General features: G+C 40.3%; 1 protein-coding gene across 1 annotated transcript; it reads right to left on the reverse strand.

The window, feature by feature from the left end:
• Window positions 1-367: 367 nt before the first annotated feature.
• On the reverse strand, window positions 368-4,550 carry SLITRK4 (SLIT and NTRK like family member 4). The gene has a single exon (XM_004587758.4). The coding sequence runs from the start codon at window positions 4,482-4,484 to the stop codon at window positions 1,971-1,973; it is 2,514 nt and encodes an 837-aa protein (XP_004587815.2). The 5' UTR covers window positions 4,485-4,550; the 3' UTR covers window positions 368-1,970.
• Between the last annotated feature and the right edge of the window lie 17,422 nt (window positions 4,551-21,972).

Genomic DNA, 21,972 nt, shown 5'->3' on the forward strand with positions numbered 1-21,972 from the left:
ATATTGTCATGAAAATTAAAATTATACATTAAGGTTTTAAGAGCACCAGCACATACTTATGGAGACATATTTTACTATTAAAAGATCTCCCAATTACCTATATGTATGAATATATACCCAAACACACACACACACACACACACACACACACACACACACACCCTTCCCAGAAAGCCAAGCTTATTTTTTTAAACTTGGAACCACCACCTAAAGCCCTGAAATTAGTGGTTAATAAGGGGCTATTATAACTTTCACCATTTATAACATTTTATAAACTGCACCAAAATATCTGCCACTTGAAGTTCATGAAGAATGTCTACATTCACCTTCTCGGGTGTCTTACTAATTAGTACAATAAGTTATGATCGAAGGCAATGTGTTTCAGGATTATCATTTTGCTAGTCAAGGTCTCCTAAGTCATTGGATTTCACACATTATCGAACAATTCATTCCTTGGACCACTTTTCACTTGGACTTAACAGCACACACAAACACGGGGGCATATCATTAGTAACTGCAGACTGTGGACTCATTTGAGACCAATGTAAGCATTTTACAGTGTGGCTTTCAGAGCCAAGATCACCATGATGTTTACGGTTCTACTAGATTATCTGATAGTAGTCAGAATAATGAAAGAACAGGATACTGATGCATACAAGATACTGTTAACATTACTCACTATTTTTTTAAATACTTGTAGTGAAAACTATTTGAATTAAGCTCATAGAATCCTGAAAAGCAAGACAACTGATGGTAAGTAACAATTGCCCCAGACACAATACTATAAAACTAAGGAACCTATTTTAGAATGCACAATTGGTAACAAATCTGAAGGTAATATGCTAAATCCACAAGAATAGCACAGAACTAGTTGTTTCTATGTATTTTTATGTTTTTTTCTGTTTTTAAATTACACCTGATCACAAAGACCAGACTATTTCTGTACACACCAGTTTCAGTTTCATTTAGTACTGTTTTCTGTCCAAATTTGTACTTACTGATAAATTCATTGTGATCAGGGAAATAAGTCAGGCATATTAAATACATATTAAGGAGTACATATTTTCCTATTTAGTATACAAAGTACTTCATAAATATGAATTATGTTACAAAAATAGCTTTGGGTGCGCTCACATGGTAAGCACTTCACTAATTTTGGACAACCTTTTAGGATTGTGGGTATTTCACATAACTGAGAACAAACTCTAGTAATAATTTGAGCCATGTTTAATTATGATAAATATCACGTTTTTTTTTATCACCACAAATGCTATGTAACTCACGTTGATTATTTTCTTTTAGGCTTTATGTATAGACAGGTAATGCTTAAAGTGTTCAAATTTATTTTATAGTTATGTAATGCATGGTATATTTTCAACAAGTATTTGCACAATTGAACATTATAAATCCAGCGATTTCAAGATGCAGGTCATAAAGATTACCGATTTATAAATACTATCGAATGTTCTCTCTTTGCATGCTTTTTTTTTTTTTTACTTTTCAGATTATCTTTACACAGAGTTGTTACAATGCCACAAATCAAAAGGATTATTCCAGTTCCACCAACTTAGTCTACGTGCAAGATGAAGAACCCAGTTGAGGTACAAACACTGGTACCAGTTTTCTTGAGTTTGCTTTACAAAGCACGAAGAGACGAAGGTTTTGCTTTGGGATACAAAACAGACTTGCCTCTTGAGGTTAAATTCAGTCTATTATGTGTATAAAGCATCCCTTTGGCAATAGAGTTTGCAGTATCCCCACAGGACTCCACAGTATAGGTTTTATGTAGCAAAATCTATTAAGGAAATTCTCTTCTAGTTGACACATCTTTGTAGCTACAGTTAATGAGACACTCTTGGAAACACTTGCCTCTATGCCTATTGATAATATGATATTTGGAAGTTAGAAGTCAACAAAAGGCACTTTCATCATTAAATAAATGTCCTCTGCACAAAGTAAGATTGCATAACCTATATCTTGTTCAAAGCTGTTTGCTCTTCAAGGACCTGTAGGTAGTCAGGGGAACTCTGAAGTTTTGCCTTCAGTTCAAAATACTCGCTTTTCCTTTGCTCCACAACAATTTTACTGTGGTTGCCACCTATCAGTGACTTTTTGGATTTTTTGTCTTGTTGCTTTTCTGGGTAGCGGATCTCAAAGCCACTGACACCTATGCTATTATACTCCTTTTTGCTTTCAAGAAAATTCTGAATAAACACATTAGAATCTCTACTAGGGAATAATTCATCCAGCTCATCAATTGTGCTCAGTCTCTTCCTGCTATCCATGTGTAATAAATCTTTCTCCTTGTCGGTAGCATTTCTCATAATGACTTTCTGTCCTGGCGGATCTGAAAACATGAAGCCAGTTTCCGACTCCTTCAAGCCACAGGTGTGGCTCTTGCTCATCTGTTCGATGGTTTGGGGAATGAATGCTTCTGTGCTCAGTCCGTCTTTTTTGTTGGCTTTGTGGTCATGCTTCCTTAGCTGCAGCTGCACAGAGCCACACTCGGGATTTCCCAAGCCTTCATGCTTCGCAGCAGGTTTCTTGTTGCGTCGCAGCACAAAGACAAGCAGGCAAAAAGCAACAAACACAGTCAAAATGAGGACTACTAAGATACTTAAGATTAAAATAGACAGAGGCACTGGACCACCAGGGGGACTTCGAAAGGGACCCAATGGTGTGCTGAAGGTAATGGCAGGGGCAGGGCTTGTGAATGGAGCAGATGGCTTGTTTAAAAGTTTGGGACATAAGATTTCATTTTTGAGGGACTTCAGCTCGATGTTGGCAAACTGCACAGGCGTCTCACATTTCAACTCCTTCACAACAATCCCTTCGTTCAACTTCTCCAGCCACAGCTTTAACGCCACTAAGTCACAAGTGCAATCCCATGGGTTGCCCTCCAAGTCAATCTGTGTGAGAGAATGTAGTTGATCAAGCACCCCACTGACAGGTAGGTACATGAATTTGTTGTTCCTCAGATTCAGTCGGGCAAGGGGAGCTCCTGCAAAAATGTAAACAGGTAAGCTTTTTAACAGGTTATTGTTCAAGTATAGTAACTGCAAGTTTGGCATTGAGTCAAAAGTGCCTGCTAAAATTTCCTTGATCAAATTGTATTCCAAATATAGATACTGCAGGTTATGAAGGCCTGAAAATATCTCTGGATAGAGTCTTTCTATCTGATTGCCATTGAGGTACAGCCTGCGCAAATTAGTGAGATTGTGGAATACGTCCCCCTTGATCATTGTAATCTGATTGCTGCCCAGATGGAGCAAATCCAGTCCTTCAAATTCAGTGAAATCTGAAATGTCCACATCTTGAATGCCATTGCCATTGACATGCAACTTCTTGGCATTTAAAGGTTTTGGTATCAGTTCAGACATGGACTGTATATTTTTTTCTTGGCAGTTCACGCTCAGTCCCAAATCTGAAGGATGTGTTTTGCAAGAGCACGGTGCCGGGCAAGGTGTCAGAGGAGGCACCCTTGTTTGATAAGACACAATCTGACTGAGATTGCGGTTAGAGAGCGACTTGCCTGCCACAATTCCAGAGATCTTGGAAGGATTTGTTGTCTTCGGTGGCTTGGTCACTAATCTGTGCAAGGAGGTTTGTGTGGTGTGACCGTTGGGAGTGGTGTAGCCATTTTCCAGTTGAGATGGAGGCAAGATGCGTACATCAAAATCACTGCCTGTACCCATGGGACATAATTCTTGTTTGTTGGTTTCTTTTAAGAGCCTTCCATATAAGTCACTGGGAGTTTCACAGATAGCTTCCCCTATGTAAATGTTATATGGCATATTCTCCAGCCAAGCTTTTAAAGGCAACAAATCACAGCTACAGTTCCAAGGGTTATCTTCCAGTTGCAATTCAACGACACGGCCAATGTGTTCCAGAACTCCGATATAGGGGAGCTTCTGGATTCTGTTCCCTCGTATGTCAAGATGGGTCAAAGAGGCAAATCGGAAAATGTTATCGGGAAGGAACGAAATCAGATTGTCATTAAGAATGAGAACCTTCAGTTTGTGGAGCTTATTGAAGGCTCCCCGTTCAATATACTTGATTAAATTGTAGTCAGCCTGGAGATACTCCAAGTTCTCTATGCCAAGGAAAGTGTCAGCTCGGAGAATCTTTAATTCATTGTTGTTCAAGTGCAACTGCTTTAATGCACTGAGCCCAAGAAAGGCTCCTCCCTCAATGTTCTGCAGTTTATTATTTCCCAGATGCAAGGAGACTGCATGTGAAAAATTCAGAAATGTATTTGGATAGAGGATATTTAAGAAATTATTTTGGAAATTGAGGTGATAAAAATTAGACCAAGGTGGTTTCAGCTGGTTTGGTCTGTAGACTGAAACCTTCTCACAGTTGACATAGAGCACATTTTCAACTGACACGCAGGAGCAAACATTGCAAATTTCCACTGATATGTCAGAATCTGCATTTGTCGAAGAAACCAGGGCTGACAAAATCAGAAAGAGCCAAAGAAACATCTTCTTGCATTCAGCAAACAACTTTATGCTTCTGAATAAAGAGAAATAATCTAAAAAATAAAAAAGAAAACATTTTTTCAATGATCATTATTTGAAAAATTCATTTGAAGTTATTTGTGTCTAAATCATTCCGTAGTGAACACACGAGTGTATTCCTAGTATTGCTTTTTTAGGGCACTCAAAACTCCAAGTGTTCACATTCAGTCATGTGAGAAAACCCACCAAAAAAGACATACATTTTATTTCCAAGCATATAGTTAATACAGAATTTTCATGTGCAGTGCATGAAAAAAAAGCAGAAAAAAAATGGATTGTTAGTAATATTAAACCTTAACTGTTTGACAACATTTTTATATGTATCTATATATGGAGCACCCAACTCTGCTCTGGAACACAAGCCTTAAGTTTTCCTTTTGTTGTCAACTCCAATACCAGAGCCCAGGCCATCAACTGTGTATCACAACAGTGTTTCAACTGAGGACTTTCTATTCTCTAGGTCTCCACTACACAGACAAGCTTAGTAGAGAAGATATTAGAGCTCAGGTTTAACAGAGGATGGCAATGGGTGAACTGAATTCCTATATAGGGTCTGGTTAAAATACGTAGGAGGAAGGCAGCCTTGAAGAGATTTGCCGTAACTCTCATTCACAGGTAAGCACATTTCCATGGATGAGTTCACTCCTGAACATCGCTGCCTTCAGAACAGCAGATAATCCTGCTAGAGTCTAGAAAAACTATGGATTATGGACTGCTCTGGCTTTGTTTTCAGGTAAATACATGCTTCTTAGTTTCCAGTCAGTTCTGTTACAAATGAGAGGGAAAGAAGCCTTTTGTCTTTGGGCTCCTGAAGGCAGGGAAGGAAGCTGCTTGCTTAGCTGATCCCCAAGCAGCCTTTCCACCCCCAGAAGCTGCTCTCCTGGTCCTCGCTCATGTCTGTATTTGCATTTTGAATCTATGTCTGATTGAGGCTTGGCTCAATTGCTTATCTCCTTCACTTTGACCATGGACTGTCACTGCTAAGGAAGAAGAGGCCACACACTGCAATCCTGAAGTAGTTTTATCTGCAGATCCAGATACACTTCAAATAGCATGTTTTTTCTCCTAAAATCATTAGTGCCCTCCCCAAACACACATATTACCACTTCATGTTTCTACTCAAAGCAAAGAATCACTTCTTGGTAGTTTAATCTTTAGCAAACCAATCCATTGCTGTGGCCTACTGCTTAAAAACTGCATACACACTCCTTAAATACTGCACACACACATGCAGATACACAGCTTGTGCTTTATGGAAAAGATGAAAAAGAACATAAAGAATGTGCATCCTAATGATGCAATTTTAGCCACGAGAGTCTTCCATTATGAACGAGAAGCTGGCTGCAATTTCAATATGGTTACCACACAAATTTAATCAAATAAATAAAATAATCAGAAACACACAATGAGGTTAGTCTGCACAGAAAGAAGTGTCACACAGAAACTCCATTGTTTATTTTGCCCATGAGGAGTCAGCTAGTGATAAAAACCACATGTTTCCAGGTAGACAATCCATTAGCCATGACCCAGGAAGATTTGCATCTTAAGAACTATGGTTCATAATACAACCTGCAATACTGAGATGCTATTTGGCTGCCATGTAGACATGCAATCCCCCTATTCAGACTGACACTATGATTGGCAATGCAAAAAAAAAATCATAATTCATGAGTATGACATCACCCAAACCAACTTTAATTGCAAAAGAAAAGATCATTTGATTTTTTACCTTGTTATGGATGTGGATTTGAAGAGCTATTTTGGTTCATTTGAGTCATTTCATTTTACTAACCACCCCCGCCCCTACCCAATAACAAAGAAACCAAAAAACAATTAAGCTAAACCCTAAAACAAAGAAAAAGCAACAAATATATATTCTTAAAAATTTGAAAAAATGTCAATTCAGTACAAAAACAATAACCAGGTGCATCAACAAATCAGAAAATGCATAAGAAGCTGCCCTCTTCCTCATATTTCTGCTTTAAGTAGCAAGAGGGGGAAAAGCGCAAGGACGAGCTAGAAAGTTCCCAAATACAGCTCTGTGAATCAGAGAAAGCTGCAAGCTAAGCGGCTGGAGCAAAAGGTGAGAGAGAGAGAGAAGCAGTGGGTTCAAGAAGGACAGAGGGCATGGGGTCCTGAAAGGGCAGGAGACCACGGAGAAGTGAGGGACGGATCAAAACAGCCCAGAGAAGCGGGTTAGAGAGTGAAACGGACCACCGAATGCAAGCCAAAGAAACCGCACACTCACGTGGTGACACCAACACATGTACATTTAAAACCAGGACAGAAAAACAAAAAAAAAAAAAAAAACGCACGAAAGTACAAGTTGGGTACCCAAAACCACCTTCCCAAGGCTGCTGAGAGTGGCTGGTCTCCCTATAGTCTGTCTCTCCATCTCGCTATGTGTGCCTGGCAGCATGTTTTGTTCCCAGTCGTCTTGGGTTGCACAAACCACCAATCCGGCATCCACCAGAGCGCCGCGGCAAGAGCTCTGCGCCCATGCTGAGGGTGAAGGCCTGCGGGGCAGACCGGTGGCGAGGGTGGGGAGGCCAAGCTGGCTCCTCCGTTCACAAGCTCAGAGCTGCAACAGTGCGTGTGTATGGGGGGGGGGGCGTAGGGAGAGGGGGGATTCCGCGTTGGAATCCTAGCGCCGCTGTCCCCCACTTCCCCGTGCGCTACCTCGAGGCGGTGGCGTCGCGGCCGGAGGGGACGTTGGCGCGGGTGCGTACCGCAATGTTTTGCCGCATCCTGGTGCCCGAAACCACCACACAGCCCCCTCCTGGGTCCCAGATCCGAGCAGCAGCCTCTGGGGCCGGGGAGTGGAGGCGAGCTACCACGCAGAATGTCGCGGGGCCCTTCAGCCCAGCTGCACACAGATTCCTTGGCGAGCTGCTGTCCCACACCGGGTAGCAGCGGTAGTTTCCGTCATCTCTCTAGACCCGGGCGTAAGGAGGGTGACTGGAAGAGATGGCCACCTCAGGCCCCAAGGGAGATGACACTGGGACGTCACGGACCGGTTTACCACATGCAGAATGATCCCGTGGCTGCCTGGCGGCCCAGGCTGTTGTTCCCTTCTTATGGTCGGGGAACACCATCCTCTCAACAAGCCAGAAAACAGCTCAACATTTCGGCACCCGGGAAAGTCCCGCAGGCAGAGCTCTCCTGGCTTTTGCGGGGCTTTTAAGTTACCCACCGGCTCCTCTTTCAGTATTCCCCAGCTTGCCGGATTCCAGCAATCTCTGACCAGCCCGCGGGCCACTGTCTCGAGTGTCAGATCCACGTCCGTGCACAGAGCCTGCGAATAGGGCACAGAAAACAAAGCCCAGCCCGGTGCAGCGGCCCCGACAGCGCCAGCAGCCCGAGCCCACGACACTTACTCCGCCGCCCCACTTCCCGGGGGGATAGAGCGGGGGTGGTGTATGATGCTAACGACACCCGGATCCTCCGAGTCTTTACAGCACGCGATCGCGTCGCGGACCAGCAAGTGGGAGGTGTGCGTGTGCCTTGGTTAGCCACCATGGACACTTCGGCCACTCAACGGACCCCAAAGCAACACAACCCAAACTAAAAATAATAAGCTACCTGCCCCCCGCGGCGCGCGCGCTCGCGCCAACAGACACATCCACGCGCGCACATCATTGCCGAGCCGAGCCGGGAAGAAGCAGAGCTTATGTCGGTGGAGCTAGCGCAGACCACGCTGGAAATTCACCCACCTCTAGAGCCTTGAGTCTGGTGCTGGGACCGGCGTCTGGGGACCCGCGCTGCAGTTTCAGCGCTGGTCTACGTGATCCGAAATCCAGCTCTTCCGCGCCCGCTGCCCGGTCAAACCCACCGAACAGCCCCAGCAGGCGAGCAAGCGGGCAGTGGCGCGCGCGCGTCCCCGGCCAGCCACCGCGCGCGCACCCAGCCCCTAGCACACGGGCTGCACCTTTACATACACGCGCCGAATCCCCGCCCCCGCCCCCGCCCCCCTGCACAAAAGCAGCCCTCCCTCTGACACTCAACCACTTAGACCCCCGCACATTCCGGAGCCCCTGGTCCCTCCATCCTGACACCCCTTCTTGATTGCTCTTCAACCCACACAACCAGGAAGACCGAGTGCTTTCCTGCTGCGTCCGCCCCCTGTTTCGTCTGAAACACTCCCTAGGGAAGAGCGACCCCTTTCCTTGCATACAGAGACCCCAGTTCCCAATCACAAGCGCTAGCCTCCATCCCCCCACAGCACACACTTACACTGGAATCTTTTTTTTCCCCGACATCCCCAAAGAAGAAACACACACACACACACACACACACACACACACATACACACACACTGCGTTCCTTGGAAAGAAACGGAGAACCCAGGAAAAACCGGTGAAACATTTAAGAGCCTGGGGGGGAGGGAGTCTGAGAAAGCTAGTTAGGGTCGTCGAGTCAACAAGGAATTCTATAATTCCAGCACGGAGAGTGGTGAGTCACCAGCAATGACATTCAGATGCAACAATCGCATTCGGGTTTTGTATCCTGGGTATGATACCTTTGGCTAACTCACCCCGGCAGACAGAGGGCTCTGGGGATAGTTCTTGGCAGCGACGATCCCGCATGGAGCCTTCTTGGGACCAATTTCCTGGGATCTAGTAGTATTCGCACTCCCCCTACCTGTCTGTGAGTATGGGTCCAGGGATTTCAAGGCAAAAGTGTGAGGCTTTAGCCATAGTGATACCTGTAGGGAGCTTAGCAAAAGATGCGTTTTTTGTTTTTCTCTGTATCTCGGAACTCTTGGGGCCTTGGGTACAAAAATGGTTAAGAAGTATGGTTTAGAAGCCGGGGTGGGGACAAGCATTGGAGTAGTGGGTAGAGAGCTGTGGGATGGAGAGATGCAGCTCTGGAAACCAAAAGAAACAAAAAAAAAAAAAAAAAAAGGAAAAGAAATGCTTTGGCTACTGAGCATGCCCAGTTCCCACCTTCAAACCCTATAAGGGAGGCACTGTGTGCGTTCCCACTTCTCTGGGCTTTGGTGGTGACCAGGAGGGGACTTTGGTTTGTAGAGGAGTGGTGGAGACTAGATAACTGGGTAGGCATAGGAGAGGAACGGGACTAAAAAGTCACTTCAACAGTCCCTGTCTGTATGAAAAGGCTTTAGTAGCCTGCTCTCAGATCTACAGGGGCTGCACATCCCTTGCCATCGATCATCCGGGCCTGTTCTTTACCCACTTGGTAGTGCTTGCTACTTCGGTGTAGCAGCAATGTCCCAAGAAAGGGCTAATGTTCAAACCGGTTGCCTGCAGAGTGGTAACATAGTCAGCCAGCTTGCTAAGCAAACAAATGGATCTGTGGAGGGGAGCTCAGGAGTTAGGATGTCTTGCCTGCATTTCAAATGCATGACTTTCCTAAACAAAAAGGGGCTTAAAAGGTGGTTTCATTCCCTGCTCCCTAGGCATCCTGGTTTCTCTGGTGCTTGGCTAAGAAAACAACTCCCTTTAGTTCCTGTCTGGGATCATTAACAGGTTTTAATTACACAGGGCCAAGTTATATATGGGAAGTATTTTTTCTGGCATTTCTGGAGTCTGTTCTTTCTCACATTTCAAGTAACAGTGCCTGTACCATTCCTTAAGGACCCAGGTTCTGCCCAGTTTACTTAGCCAAAATCCAGTAGTTGTAGGCACTGTAGGGTAAAGCCACTATCTGTAAATGCTTCCACCTAAAGCCAAACAACTCTTCAAACCAGAATTTGCCTGTATGCCTGAACTCCTGTGGTTAAACATTTACCCTAATTGGTTGATGTTGAAAGGCCCCAATTCCAGGCAACAAGTCCAATGGGCAAAATGTTTATTACATTATTTATGAACAATGCCATATCTTCTATAAAGTCTGTAGTGTTTATTCATGTACATATATACGTAAATTTCTTTTTTTTGTCATTTTGTGAAACTACTTTCAGTTTATACACATGCAAATATTTGTTGGCTACAGCATGTATGCAGAAATACACGTGCAATGTTTAAGTGAATATTTAGACATTCATATTTCTTTATGACCTTGGTAAATGTTGCATCATTCATGAAGATCGCTTCTTTCACCCCCCAACTCCTCATTGCCTTGAAAAACGGCATCTTCTCCTTGAAAAACAACATAGAGGCAGAAACTGAGTGGGTAGCAGTGGTAAAATTGGCTGCATTCAATGTGAAATCCATTATGAAACAGGATTGCTTAAGAAAACACGGAAGGCCCTGTCCCTAACAACATGTGCTCCTGCAGCTTCTCTTAGTAAGGGGAACTGTATTCCCTTCATAGGTAACAGCTGCAGTATGTTGAAGAATTCCTATACTGTTGTACATTGGAACAAAACAGATCCTGCTAATTAAGAACTCACATTTGCATTATATCGCATAATGCAATTTGAAACTGGTAATGGATACCAAAACAAAAGAACACTTAGTCTAAATGCAAAAGACTCAGGAAGCTACACTATATTCTTTCAGGAGAGGTGAATTGTTTGTCCTTCAGTATAAATGTTAACAAGATTCAATAGGGTGAGCAGAAACATTTTACCTGAAAAATAAAACACATTCCAAATGCTGGGATAGCTGCAAAGGCCAGATTTGGACAGTAAATATCAGATGATTTAAACACATATCATTATTCAACTTTAGAGACTGTTCTGAGACTTGGCTATATTTAACTGCAATAACTGTGGAATGTTCTTTTTCATATGGGTATGGAAACAGAAATCTGAAAGCAAATGTAACAAGAACACTGGTGAATTGTAAGTCATACTAATGCCAAGAACTCAGTGATTAGTACTCAGTTCACTAAGATGAATGCTTTAAAATGAAGTATTTTTCTGCTTAAAAACATTAAGCCAACACTCATGAAATAAAACATAAGTAACAGCTCTCATGCTTTATATTGCTTCCGCTTTTGAAGTGACTTAGAGTTCCAGTCCTTGAGGCCTGCAGTCTATTTTCCACTTCATGAAACTACACACGGCATCCATAGAGAGCAGTAGTAAGCTGAACGAAATTGCTAACTTTAAGAGGAGATCAGTAAGTAAATAAATCCTTTGGAAAGTGTTAACATTTTAGCTCTATTTATGAATTAAAAGAAAAACAGAGTTGACATTCTTCCTACAATATATTAATGCAAATCTAGTGAGTTACAACAGTTTTTTCACATGCTCTATGGAAATTATTCTTGCCTTTGCAGAGATTCTCCCGAAACCTTAGAACTACTCTGAGAACCTGTGTTTCCCTCAGTACAAGTAAGCTACTGTACCAGGAATATCAACATCTCCGGTATCCTTTAAGAAGAGGGCAGCCTTAGTCCTTAAGATGCTCTGAACTGCGCTTGCACTGTGGTGTAGTCACGACCAGACATCCCTTATGTGTGCTGTTTCAAGTCCCGGCTGCTCCACTTCTGATGCAGCTCCCTGCTTCTGGCTTGAGTAAAGCAATGGACAAATGACCCAAGTGCTTGGACCCAGGGCCCACTTGGAAGACCAAGATGAGCTCCTGGTTTGCGCATGGCCCCAGCTCTAGACAGTATGGCCCGTTAGCGAATGGAAAACACAGAGAATCTTTCTCCCGTGCTATCCTTACTCTCTTTCTCCCATCCTCCCTCCCTCTCCTTATGTAACTTTCCCAGGATAGATAGATAAGATCTTAAAAATAATAATAGCAAGTGCTACCAGCTAAGCAAATGAGTGTAACGCAAAATAAAGTTTCCACACCAGTCAATCGCCTTTTACTTTCCCTGTATTTTTTCATTTATTTTGACATGTGTTGGTCTTAGTCTTAATTTCAGTATCCAGGAATTATCACAAATAACTCAGTTGTTTTAATACTGAAATTACATTTTTACTCTGGCCTTTTCACAATTACAAACTTATGCTTCTCTAAATTCAATACAAGAATGTTTTTAGGATATTGATATGTCTTCTGGGAAGAAACATCCCTATGACAAAATGAATTTAAAAGACTCTTGACACCACAAACATTTTTTTTTTGTTTGTGTTTTTCAATTTTAGATTTCTCAGTGCCTTTGTGTTAAATTTTTGTTAAGCAAGGGAAATGAGACATGACATAGAATTTCTTAAATTTATTTGACCATGAAATCTTTTTCTAAGATTTATTTTTATTGGAAAAGCAGATATGAAGAGAGGAGGAGAGACAGAGAGGAAGAACTTCTTTCCATTGATTCACTCCCTGAAGTGGCCTTAACAGCCGGAGCTGTACTGATCCAAAGCCAGGAAACAGGAACCTCTTCCAGGTCTCCCACACGGGTGCAGGGTCCCAAGGCCTCGGGCTGTCCTTGACTACTTTCCCAGGCCGCAAACAGGGAGCTGGATGGGTATTAGAGCTGCCGGGATTAGAACCGGCACCCATATGGGATCCTGGTACATGCAAGGCAAGAACTGTAGCTGCTAGGCCACTGCACCAGGCCCAAAATCCTTTGTTTTACTATAATTTGGGAAACCTGTGCTTAGTACACATTTTTCTTCAACTTTTATCAAATGTATAAGTTTGAAGGTAGGTTTCAGATCATAATCAAACAGTATGCTCACCAGGCAAACAGTAGCTAATATATGTGGTCTCTTTTGGGCTATATTGTTTACACATATTTTATTTAGTTCTATCAACAAGATAGGGATCATTACACTTCTTCCAAAAGCGACATTTGTGGAAGGTAAATAATTCGCTCCATTGAGTGAGATCCTGAAGCTCTGACCATAGAGCTTTGAGATGTTTCCACAGCTCAATACCTCTTTTTCTACAGGAGAGTGAAGCAATTAAAAAACAAAACAACAACAACAAAAACCCAAACAAAAAACATTCAAAAGCATAATGGATTTTCCAAAAATAAGTGCATAGGACATAAATGCTTGCAAGTATTAACATGTTCAAAATCAGCAGAGGAATAGATCAGCAAAGAACCTAAGAACCTGCTCACCTATGCCTAACAAGGTATCTTAAATCAGCTAGCTTCACTCTGCCAGTAATAATTTTGTTCCATCTGTCATTCTCTCCTGACTCTTAAACCTGAGCTGACTCTGAATATGTGATGTCTCTTATTAGGGAGAATTGCTTTTGCTAATGTCAAATGGAGCCATGTAAGAGTCCGATAGCTACACTTATTTAAGAATTAGAAGAATCTTTATTGAATAGGATACCAAAAAATTGATATCCGATTAGCTTATCATATCAATTTTCCTTTTCCCACCGACTTCCTCAAAATCTAGTTTGTTTGATGAGTTTTTAAAAAAGAAACTAGGAAGTTACTTGTCAGTGAATTAAAATCTGTGTTCTGTAGGCATTTTCTGATTTTTCATGTATTTTTTCAAGATTGTTATTCATAAGAGTGATCAAAAGCAGTGTGTTGTTTTGAAGGCGCTCTGAAGTTTTTGTCTTCTGAGGAGTGTTTATGTAGATAGCTCATTCGTAGCACCTATATTGTCTAGCAATTCTTTTGCTAGGCCACATATGCCAATATAATAGTAACTGTTTTATTTACTCTTTTTCTTTTTGTAAATTCTTTAATCTGAATAAATATCATCTTTTTCATTCACCATCATAGATTAGGGGGCCAAAAATGAAATCAATTGCCCTCAGACTGCTGAAAGAAAATAAAGATTGTGAAATAAGAAAGAGGAAATGGGTAGTTCAATACTATACTGTGAGAAATGCTCTTATGGGCTGTATAATTTCCAGAACACCAAGCACAGCTTTGTCAGAGAGAGAGACCATTGATGCGAACCCTTTTGTTTTCTCATGCTCTACTGTGTCTGTGGAACCAGGATGCTGGCCTCACCAACAGAATTATCTATCGAGATGTATATTTGCAAAACTATTGAAGTCCTTTCCTTCCAATGCATTTGCAAAACAATTATTTTGCTTAGAAATACAAACTTAAATCTTTCTTTCACAATTGATCTCTTTAGTAGCTCCAGAACTTCAGTTACACAGACTCCTTTTGGACAACACAAAACTTGGGTCAAGATCAAGGGCATGAAGTACCCTAATTATTACATCAAAATATAATTGATCCATTCTCAAGACTCAAAGAGTGAGTTAGGGAAAAGCAGAATACCTATGTAGGCTAGGGTCATGTATCTGTAGTTGGTCACCTATTTTTTTTTTTTAAGTTCAAAACTGGAGATTAAAATCTTCTACTCTGACTTGGATTGAGTAATGCCTGTCCACATGGGGGAAAATCAATTTTATTTCCTGTGCCAAGGGTTGGTGGTATAGCAACAATTGTCATCACAGAGAATGTCAGCTGTATTGCCTATAGCCCAGTATTGTTCTTTATCAGAAATTTAGGGTTTGGAGGAAGCTTAACGTTCTTCTTGCTTAAGTAATCAATTCTCATCAGATGAGCACTCAGTGCTTGAACATATCCAATGACAGGGACATCCCTGAATCTTTAGTCATCCAGACGATGAATTATATTATTTTGAGATCATTGCTGTTTGATAAATGTGAAAGGCACATAAATTACATCTACCAGCATTTCAGGAACATGTAATTTAAAATTAGGTGGATTTAGACTGAAATTTTGTTTCCATATTTAATAGTTACATGATTTAATCAATTAACTTCTCTGCCCTTTGCCTGCCTCATCTGTAAGATACACGTCAGGAGCCCAGCCTCCCATGGTCTGGTGGAGTTAACACATAACACCACGTCCTTCTGCCAGATTATTGTTTCTGCTCATAAACACAACAACGACAACCAAAAAAGCAAAGACTTCAGACTATATTTCTTACCCGAGACTAAGGATTATGAGTAAGGGTATGTTTGGGTTAATTTTTTTCTCTGCTTGTTTTTAATAGTTTCAAAAAAACAGATCCATTTTTTTAAATAAATTCATGAATTCCTCCTGATGTCCTTCACATATTTTCCATTCTCATTTCTTCTATTATGAATTTTAACAATGAACTTCACGAGTAACCTCTGTAGGCGTGAGCATTACAAAATCCATTTCTTCTTCTTTTTAAAATCCTCTTTGCGAGACGGTAGTTTAGAATCTCATCCTCTGTACTTCTGACCCCAAACAAGTGGGCACTATCATTTTTTTCAGCAAATTTTACTTAATGGCGATAGAGATAATACTAAAGATTTTATTTTTGAATCTAATCACTGATTATATTTTGGGGGGAAAAGAAGTGAGAGATAAAAAGGAAAAAAGGAAGCAGGATACATGCATCAGTATTATTTATAATCTCTATAAAGATACCTCAAAAAGTTTGTGGAAATGTCATTAAAAGATAATTTTTTTTTTTGCAAAGAATGTTGAAATCAGTGCTTCATTTTTCTTGACATGTTTTTCATAAACTTTTTGAAGATTCCCCATATGTAAGAAAGGCAGTTCAAGTGCTTTGGCGACATTGGTTTCATTATTTTATCTGCAGAAAATTTGTCTTCTTAGAAACTTCTTGACTAACACAACTAATACTCTTCTATGCTTATTTTGTCATAAAAGTGGTATATGCTGCTTTAAGAAAACTTTATACATGTAATGCGATTCTACCTAACAGCACATTAGTGACATAAAGTTTCTAAAGTTAATCAAATCAAGTAACAGCTATTCAAACAAATACGGTGTCTACTATATCTACCATTAATTTACACTTTATAGAATATTCATTATTGACAATATTAACACTTAACTTCTATTATCTATATTTTATGTCTACCTCCTTACCATTAAAATATCTTAAGGTTAAAAAAAAAGTTCAAGTAATGACCTCCAGTTAGCTTTTTCTCCCCACAATGTAAAGTTGTACATTTTATTCCTGTTTATAGCTGAAGCTATCCTATACAATTTCATTTTTATTATCTTTATGGATGAAGAAATATTCAGAATACCAAAACTATAGGATCCAAGTACTCATTGCAGTGAGAAGAAATTCCAAATGGACCATGCAATGATGACTCCTTTCATATATCTATCTATATTTCATGAGAGAAGCTTCCTGAGTCTTAAAGGGAGAAGTGCCTTTGATAGCCATTCTGACTTTCTCCTTGAGAAGCTGTCTTATACAATACTTGACAAGGCAACCGTGTGAGGGGGCATGGTCCTATGAATATGTTCTTTCATTTGTATCCATTCTTATATCCATAATGAGGAATTCTGTACAAACACACGGGAAATGTATGCAGATTGGGTGACTAGCTATATCTAGCAAACTGAAAGACTTCTATGATATCTTTACATTAATCACTCACATTTAAAGTTCATAGTAAAGACAAAAGCTTCTCATTAGTTAAAAGTTGTAGAAGATGTAAAGATTTTTAAAAACATTTATTTTACTAGAAATTCAGAGGAGGGAAGGAAGGAGAGAGAGAAAGATGAATGAATTTTTCATCAGCTGTTTCACTTCCCTAAATGATCACAATGGCCAGAGCTGAGTAGGTCTGAATTTGGGAGCCAGAAGCTTTTTTCTACAGGTCTCCCACATGGGTGCAGGGACTCAAGGTCTTGAGCCATTTGGCTATTCTTCTACTCCATTGACAGAGATCTGTACTGGAACTGAAGTAGCCAAGACTCAGACTGGCACCCATATGGGGTGGCAACTTTGCAAGGTGTGTGTTGCTATAAAATAAGTTGAATTTAGTAAACATAGAGGAAATTGTATAAGGAGAAAATCTCCCAATTATTTTCAGAGTAGCAAATTACTGACAATTTTTGGTTAAGTTGATTTTACTTAAATGGTGAATGTGTGTGGATCACTTTTTAGTTCATTATTAAAAATTATTACATAAGGCAACTCCAATTCATTAGAGATTCTGCTTTTATCATGTACTAAGACTAGTGGCAAGAACAGACTAGCCTGGAGGGTAAGAATGGCTAAAGAAGAAACAAATCTCATTTTATTATAGTCACGCATACAATTTGTCAATTACTTATAACTCTTTTGTCCCCACTTAAATCTTCATGTACTTCAGGTAATTACCTTTGTTCAACCAATACATTTTTTCTTTTCTTACCAATGACTGAAAACTCTATGTTGAAGGTATAAATACTCAGAGTATTTCTTGGGAATAATAATAATAAAAATAGATGTACATTTAATTTTCAGAATTTCTGGAAAGTTGCATTACATCATGTGTCATACAGATGAATGCACTCCAAAGACATAAGAAACCAAGGCGCGTGTCACTCTCATCCCCATCCCAGTGGTTGATTGCATATTTTCACTTTGAAAAAGTAAATATCTATTTATATATTTATTTCTTTATACACACACATACTAGAAACAAGCTACTGTGTTTTGCTCCATCATTTCAAGGGACAGAGAACTGCTTTTCGTTTGGAACTCCAAGAACATCCAGAATTTTAAGAAGATAGGAGCCTGAGGTAAGCTGACTTCAGATAATCTTCTCAACCGTAACATTAAATATACTCAATCTGCAGTGAATGTCTATAACATATCAGGATTTGCATAGTAGGGTGGAAGGAACTGCCTGTGCCCTTCAAGATTTCTTGCTTCATTGATAAACCAGAAGATATAAGATATGATTCTAATTCTCTGAAATAAAGTGTCCTTGAACTACTGACTATTCATTTTTAAAATTTACCAAAATTCTTACTTTTATTAAGTATTGTGAAATCTTACAGCTGCAAGCAATAATTGTAGGCTTTCATGGCACATTTTCAAGGAAATTAAGAAAATCAGAACATTGTCTTCCATCAAATGGTAAGGTCAACAACTTGTATGTCCTTTTGGAGATGACACAGTCCAATGCTTTGATATTACTCTAGCATGCAAAGTCAAAATTTACAGTGTGCCAGGCATATTTGGAAAGGACATTAACAGGAAATGTTCTATAAAAATAAGAAATTAATTCATACACAAGTGCCAGAAATTCAGATAACTCACATAAGCAAAAAGAAAAACAGTAAAGGAAGCACCAAAACAATCAGGATCTTCTCAAATTTGATGTCCAAATTATAAAATTCCAAAAAGGGTAACTTGACGATGAAGAGGAGTTTGTGCTGTTTTTAAGAATGTAAGCATTTTATAGTTGTTAAGGACTTGGCTTCCCAAGTAGAACTGAATGTGAAAAAAGAATAATAATAATCGTTTATTCTTAGTGTATCGATATGTGTATCAAGCGAAAGAGTAAGCACAAAGCAGCAAACTTCTACTTACCCTCACAAAACACCAGCACCTGGCCAGAGTATCCTAAAGAAAAGCAGGTCCAGTTTTACACTATTCCTTACTTTTAGTACACACACCCAAATGGTGCCAGAACATTGAAATAGGTCGTCAGAAATTATTGCAAAACAAGGTTCTTACTGAAATTATTTTACCAGGATTGAAAAAATAGATTCTTTTATTTTTCTGTCTGTTTTAATAGGTCAAGAGGGTTGTTAACTGTACATCATTTGGCATTTAACCTTGAGGTTCCTGCCTTGGTCTGGCAGTGATGCTTTCCAATTGTTCTTCACGGATGTCAAGAGATTTTACGCTTATTTTTGTTTGCTCTGAGTTCTGTGTTTCTATCATGGTATTTTATCTGTACTTCTCCTCAGAGCACCAACAACAGCAGTTCTTGTGGAAATCTTACCTTTGAGTGTGAGTAAATGTTTCACAGGGCCTCTGGTAGTCAGAATTTGCCATTACTCTTCCTCACTGCACTGCTTTACTGTGTAAATATCCCTCCTTCTGACTCCATCTTGCACTCCTTTCCGACAAGGAAGGAAGAAGGAACACCAAGAAAAAAGTAGCTGCTCTGAATCGTTCATTGCTCAGTGTCTTACACTGAAATTCAGCTTCTTGAAGTTTAGTTTTTCCTTAAATAGATTATTTGGAAAGAAAAGAAAGAGATTTTACTGCTGTTGCTGCTATCCTATTATTTGACTGATTTTCAGTGTATTAGTCATTCATCTGAGTGGGTGTCTGTACATTTTCCAAAAGGAAAAATATGGAAAAGTATTTCTCTTACCATATTGAATCTTTTTTTTTTAAGATTTATTCATTTTATTACAGCCAGATATACACAGAGGAGGAGAGACAGAGAGGAAGATCTTCCACCCGATGATTCACTCCCCAAGTGAGCCGCAACGGACCGATGCGCGCCGATCCGAAGCCGGGAACCCGGAACCTCTTCCGGGTCTCCCACGCGGGTGCAGTGACCCAATGCATTGGGCCGTCCTCAACTGCTTTCCCAGGCCACAAGCAGGGAGCTGGCTGGGAAGTGGAGCTGCCGGGATTAGAACCAGCGCCCATATGGGATCCTGGGGCTTTCAAGGCGAGGACTTTAGCAGCTAGGCCACGCCGCCGGGCCCCTACCATATTGAATCTTAGCTCAGAATTGCATTATTATTCCATATCTAATAACCTTCAGATATTTTCTTATTAATTCTGAAAATATGTTTAGTTATAAGACATTAAATCCTCACTGTTTATTGTACAAGAAGCGTAAAGTTGACTCTGTTAATGTTACATTAGCAAGTCAGTAGTTAGGAACAAAGCAAAAATTAGAATAGCAATTAAAAACTAAAAGCAAAAACCCTGAGTGGTCTGGTTTCAACACACAAAAAATTTGTTCTACAGCTTCCTAAGGCAGATAACTGTAATATAGTCAGCATGGATAAACAAAATGCTTTTATAAAAGAAACTGAGGACCAAAACCTCCTGCCACTTCCAGGCTAAAGGACAGTGTTTGGAATACTCCTGAGAGGTCATACAAGTAACCAGGGATCATCCGAACACTTGTTTCCCTTCCAACGTCACAGTCTCTGTGTAACACCTCCGCTGGCAGAAACTAGCAGAAAAATGCTATGTGCAGGTCTGAGAGGCAGCCTCAAAGAACAGGCCAGCAGAACGTCAATTTGGAGTAGCAGTATCACAGCTTAGTAACAGCGCAGTCTGCTTACTTCCTATCCGTATTTCTCCTCCCACGTTTAACCACTGTACAACAAAACTCTGTGGTTTCATTCTTCTCTCCAAAGTCCCAACAATCATGACATCCATCTTTAGAAGATATGTTTTACTTCCACTAAGATGCTATATTGATATAAATATGAAATTGAACAATTTATACAACAATTATTATGCAACAATTCTTGTATAAAACAGTAAAGAAGAGGAATTAAAAACAAAAAGATTGCTCATTTCACACATACGTACAGTAATATTTCGCAAGGTGAAATTCATGGAAAATGGAATGAAGAGAACCGTGGTATAAACCATTTTTGAAATCCATTCATACATTTTTATAATACATTTCTTACGAAATTTGAAAGAACTCATGTGTGAATTGTATAACTGTATTTATATATGTATATATTACATATATGTATATACTTCATACAATTTTTGAAAAATTGAATACATTTTTATGTAAAATGAGTACTATGTGTGTCTGTGTGTATGCAATAGTCACAATCGAGAGAAGCACAGCCATTATAACCCTTTTAAGTTATTTATTATTTCACTTTTTTAGTTTGCAAAGCTTTGTCATTTAAAAAAAATACCTTTTTAAAAATGTTTTTACTTGAAAGGCAACATTTTTAAATATTTATTTATTATTGATTGATTGATTGATTGAAAAGTTAGATTTTACGGAAAGAAGGAAAGGCAGAGAGATCTTCCATCTACTGGTTAACTTTCCAAGTAGGCACAACAGCCAGAGCTGAACTGATCCGAAGTCAGGAACCAGGAGCGTCTTCCAGGTCTCCCATTTGGCTTCAGGGTCCCAAGTATTGGGTCATCTTCTACCGCTTCCCCAGGCCACAATCAGGTAGCTGAATAGAAAGTGTAGCAGCCAGACATGAACTGGCACCCACAAGCCCACATAAGAACCTGGCTCTTGCAAGGTGAGGACTTGAGCCACTAGGATACCGTGCTTGGCCGTGAACGACTTACAGAAAGAGAGATGTAGATAAATATCTTCCATCTACTGATTCACTCTCCAAGTGGCTGCAACTGCCAGAGCTGTGCTTATCTGAAGCCAGGAGCTTCTTCCAGGTCTCCCACATGGGTGCAGTGGGCAAGGTTTTAGGCCAGCCTCCACTGTTTTTCCAGGAGAGTAGCAGGGAGCTGTATGGGAAATGGAGCAGCCGGGACATGAACTGGCTCCCATATGGAATGCTGGGAGTGCAGGCAGAGAATTAGCCTGATATACCAACGTGCCAGCTCCAACAAAGCTTTAAATGATATTTATGACTACCTATTTCTACCAGCTTTTCAATGTTTCTTTTCATGTAAGCCAGGAATCACATGGCAGGTGCTCTTTCCCTGACACATTGTCCTTTTAAAACACCTGATTTTTAGTCCTGCTCCCTCTGCCTTTTTTTTTTTTTTTTGGAGTGTGTTTTGTATTCATCTTTTCTCTTGATGATAGAAGTACTAAGAAGGTGTACCAACTAGGGACTAACATTGTGAAGTATCAGGCTAAGCCACTTGTGAAACGCTTATCCCCTGTTGAGTGGCTGGCTCAAATCCCAGTTAGTCCATTTT

Source organism: Ochotona princeps, chromosome X, assembly GCF_030435755.1.
Source record: "Ochotona princeps isolate mOchPri1 chromosome X, mOchPri1.hap1, whole genome shotgun sequence".
Classification (NCBI taxonomy): domain Eukaryota; kingdom Metazoa; phylum Chordata; class Mammalia; order Lagomorpha; family Ochotonidae; genus Ochotona; species Ochotona princeps.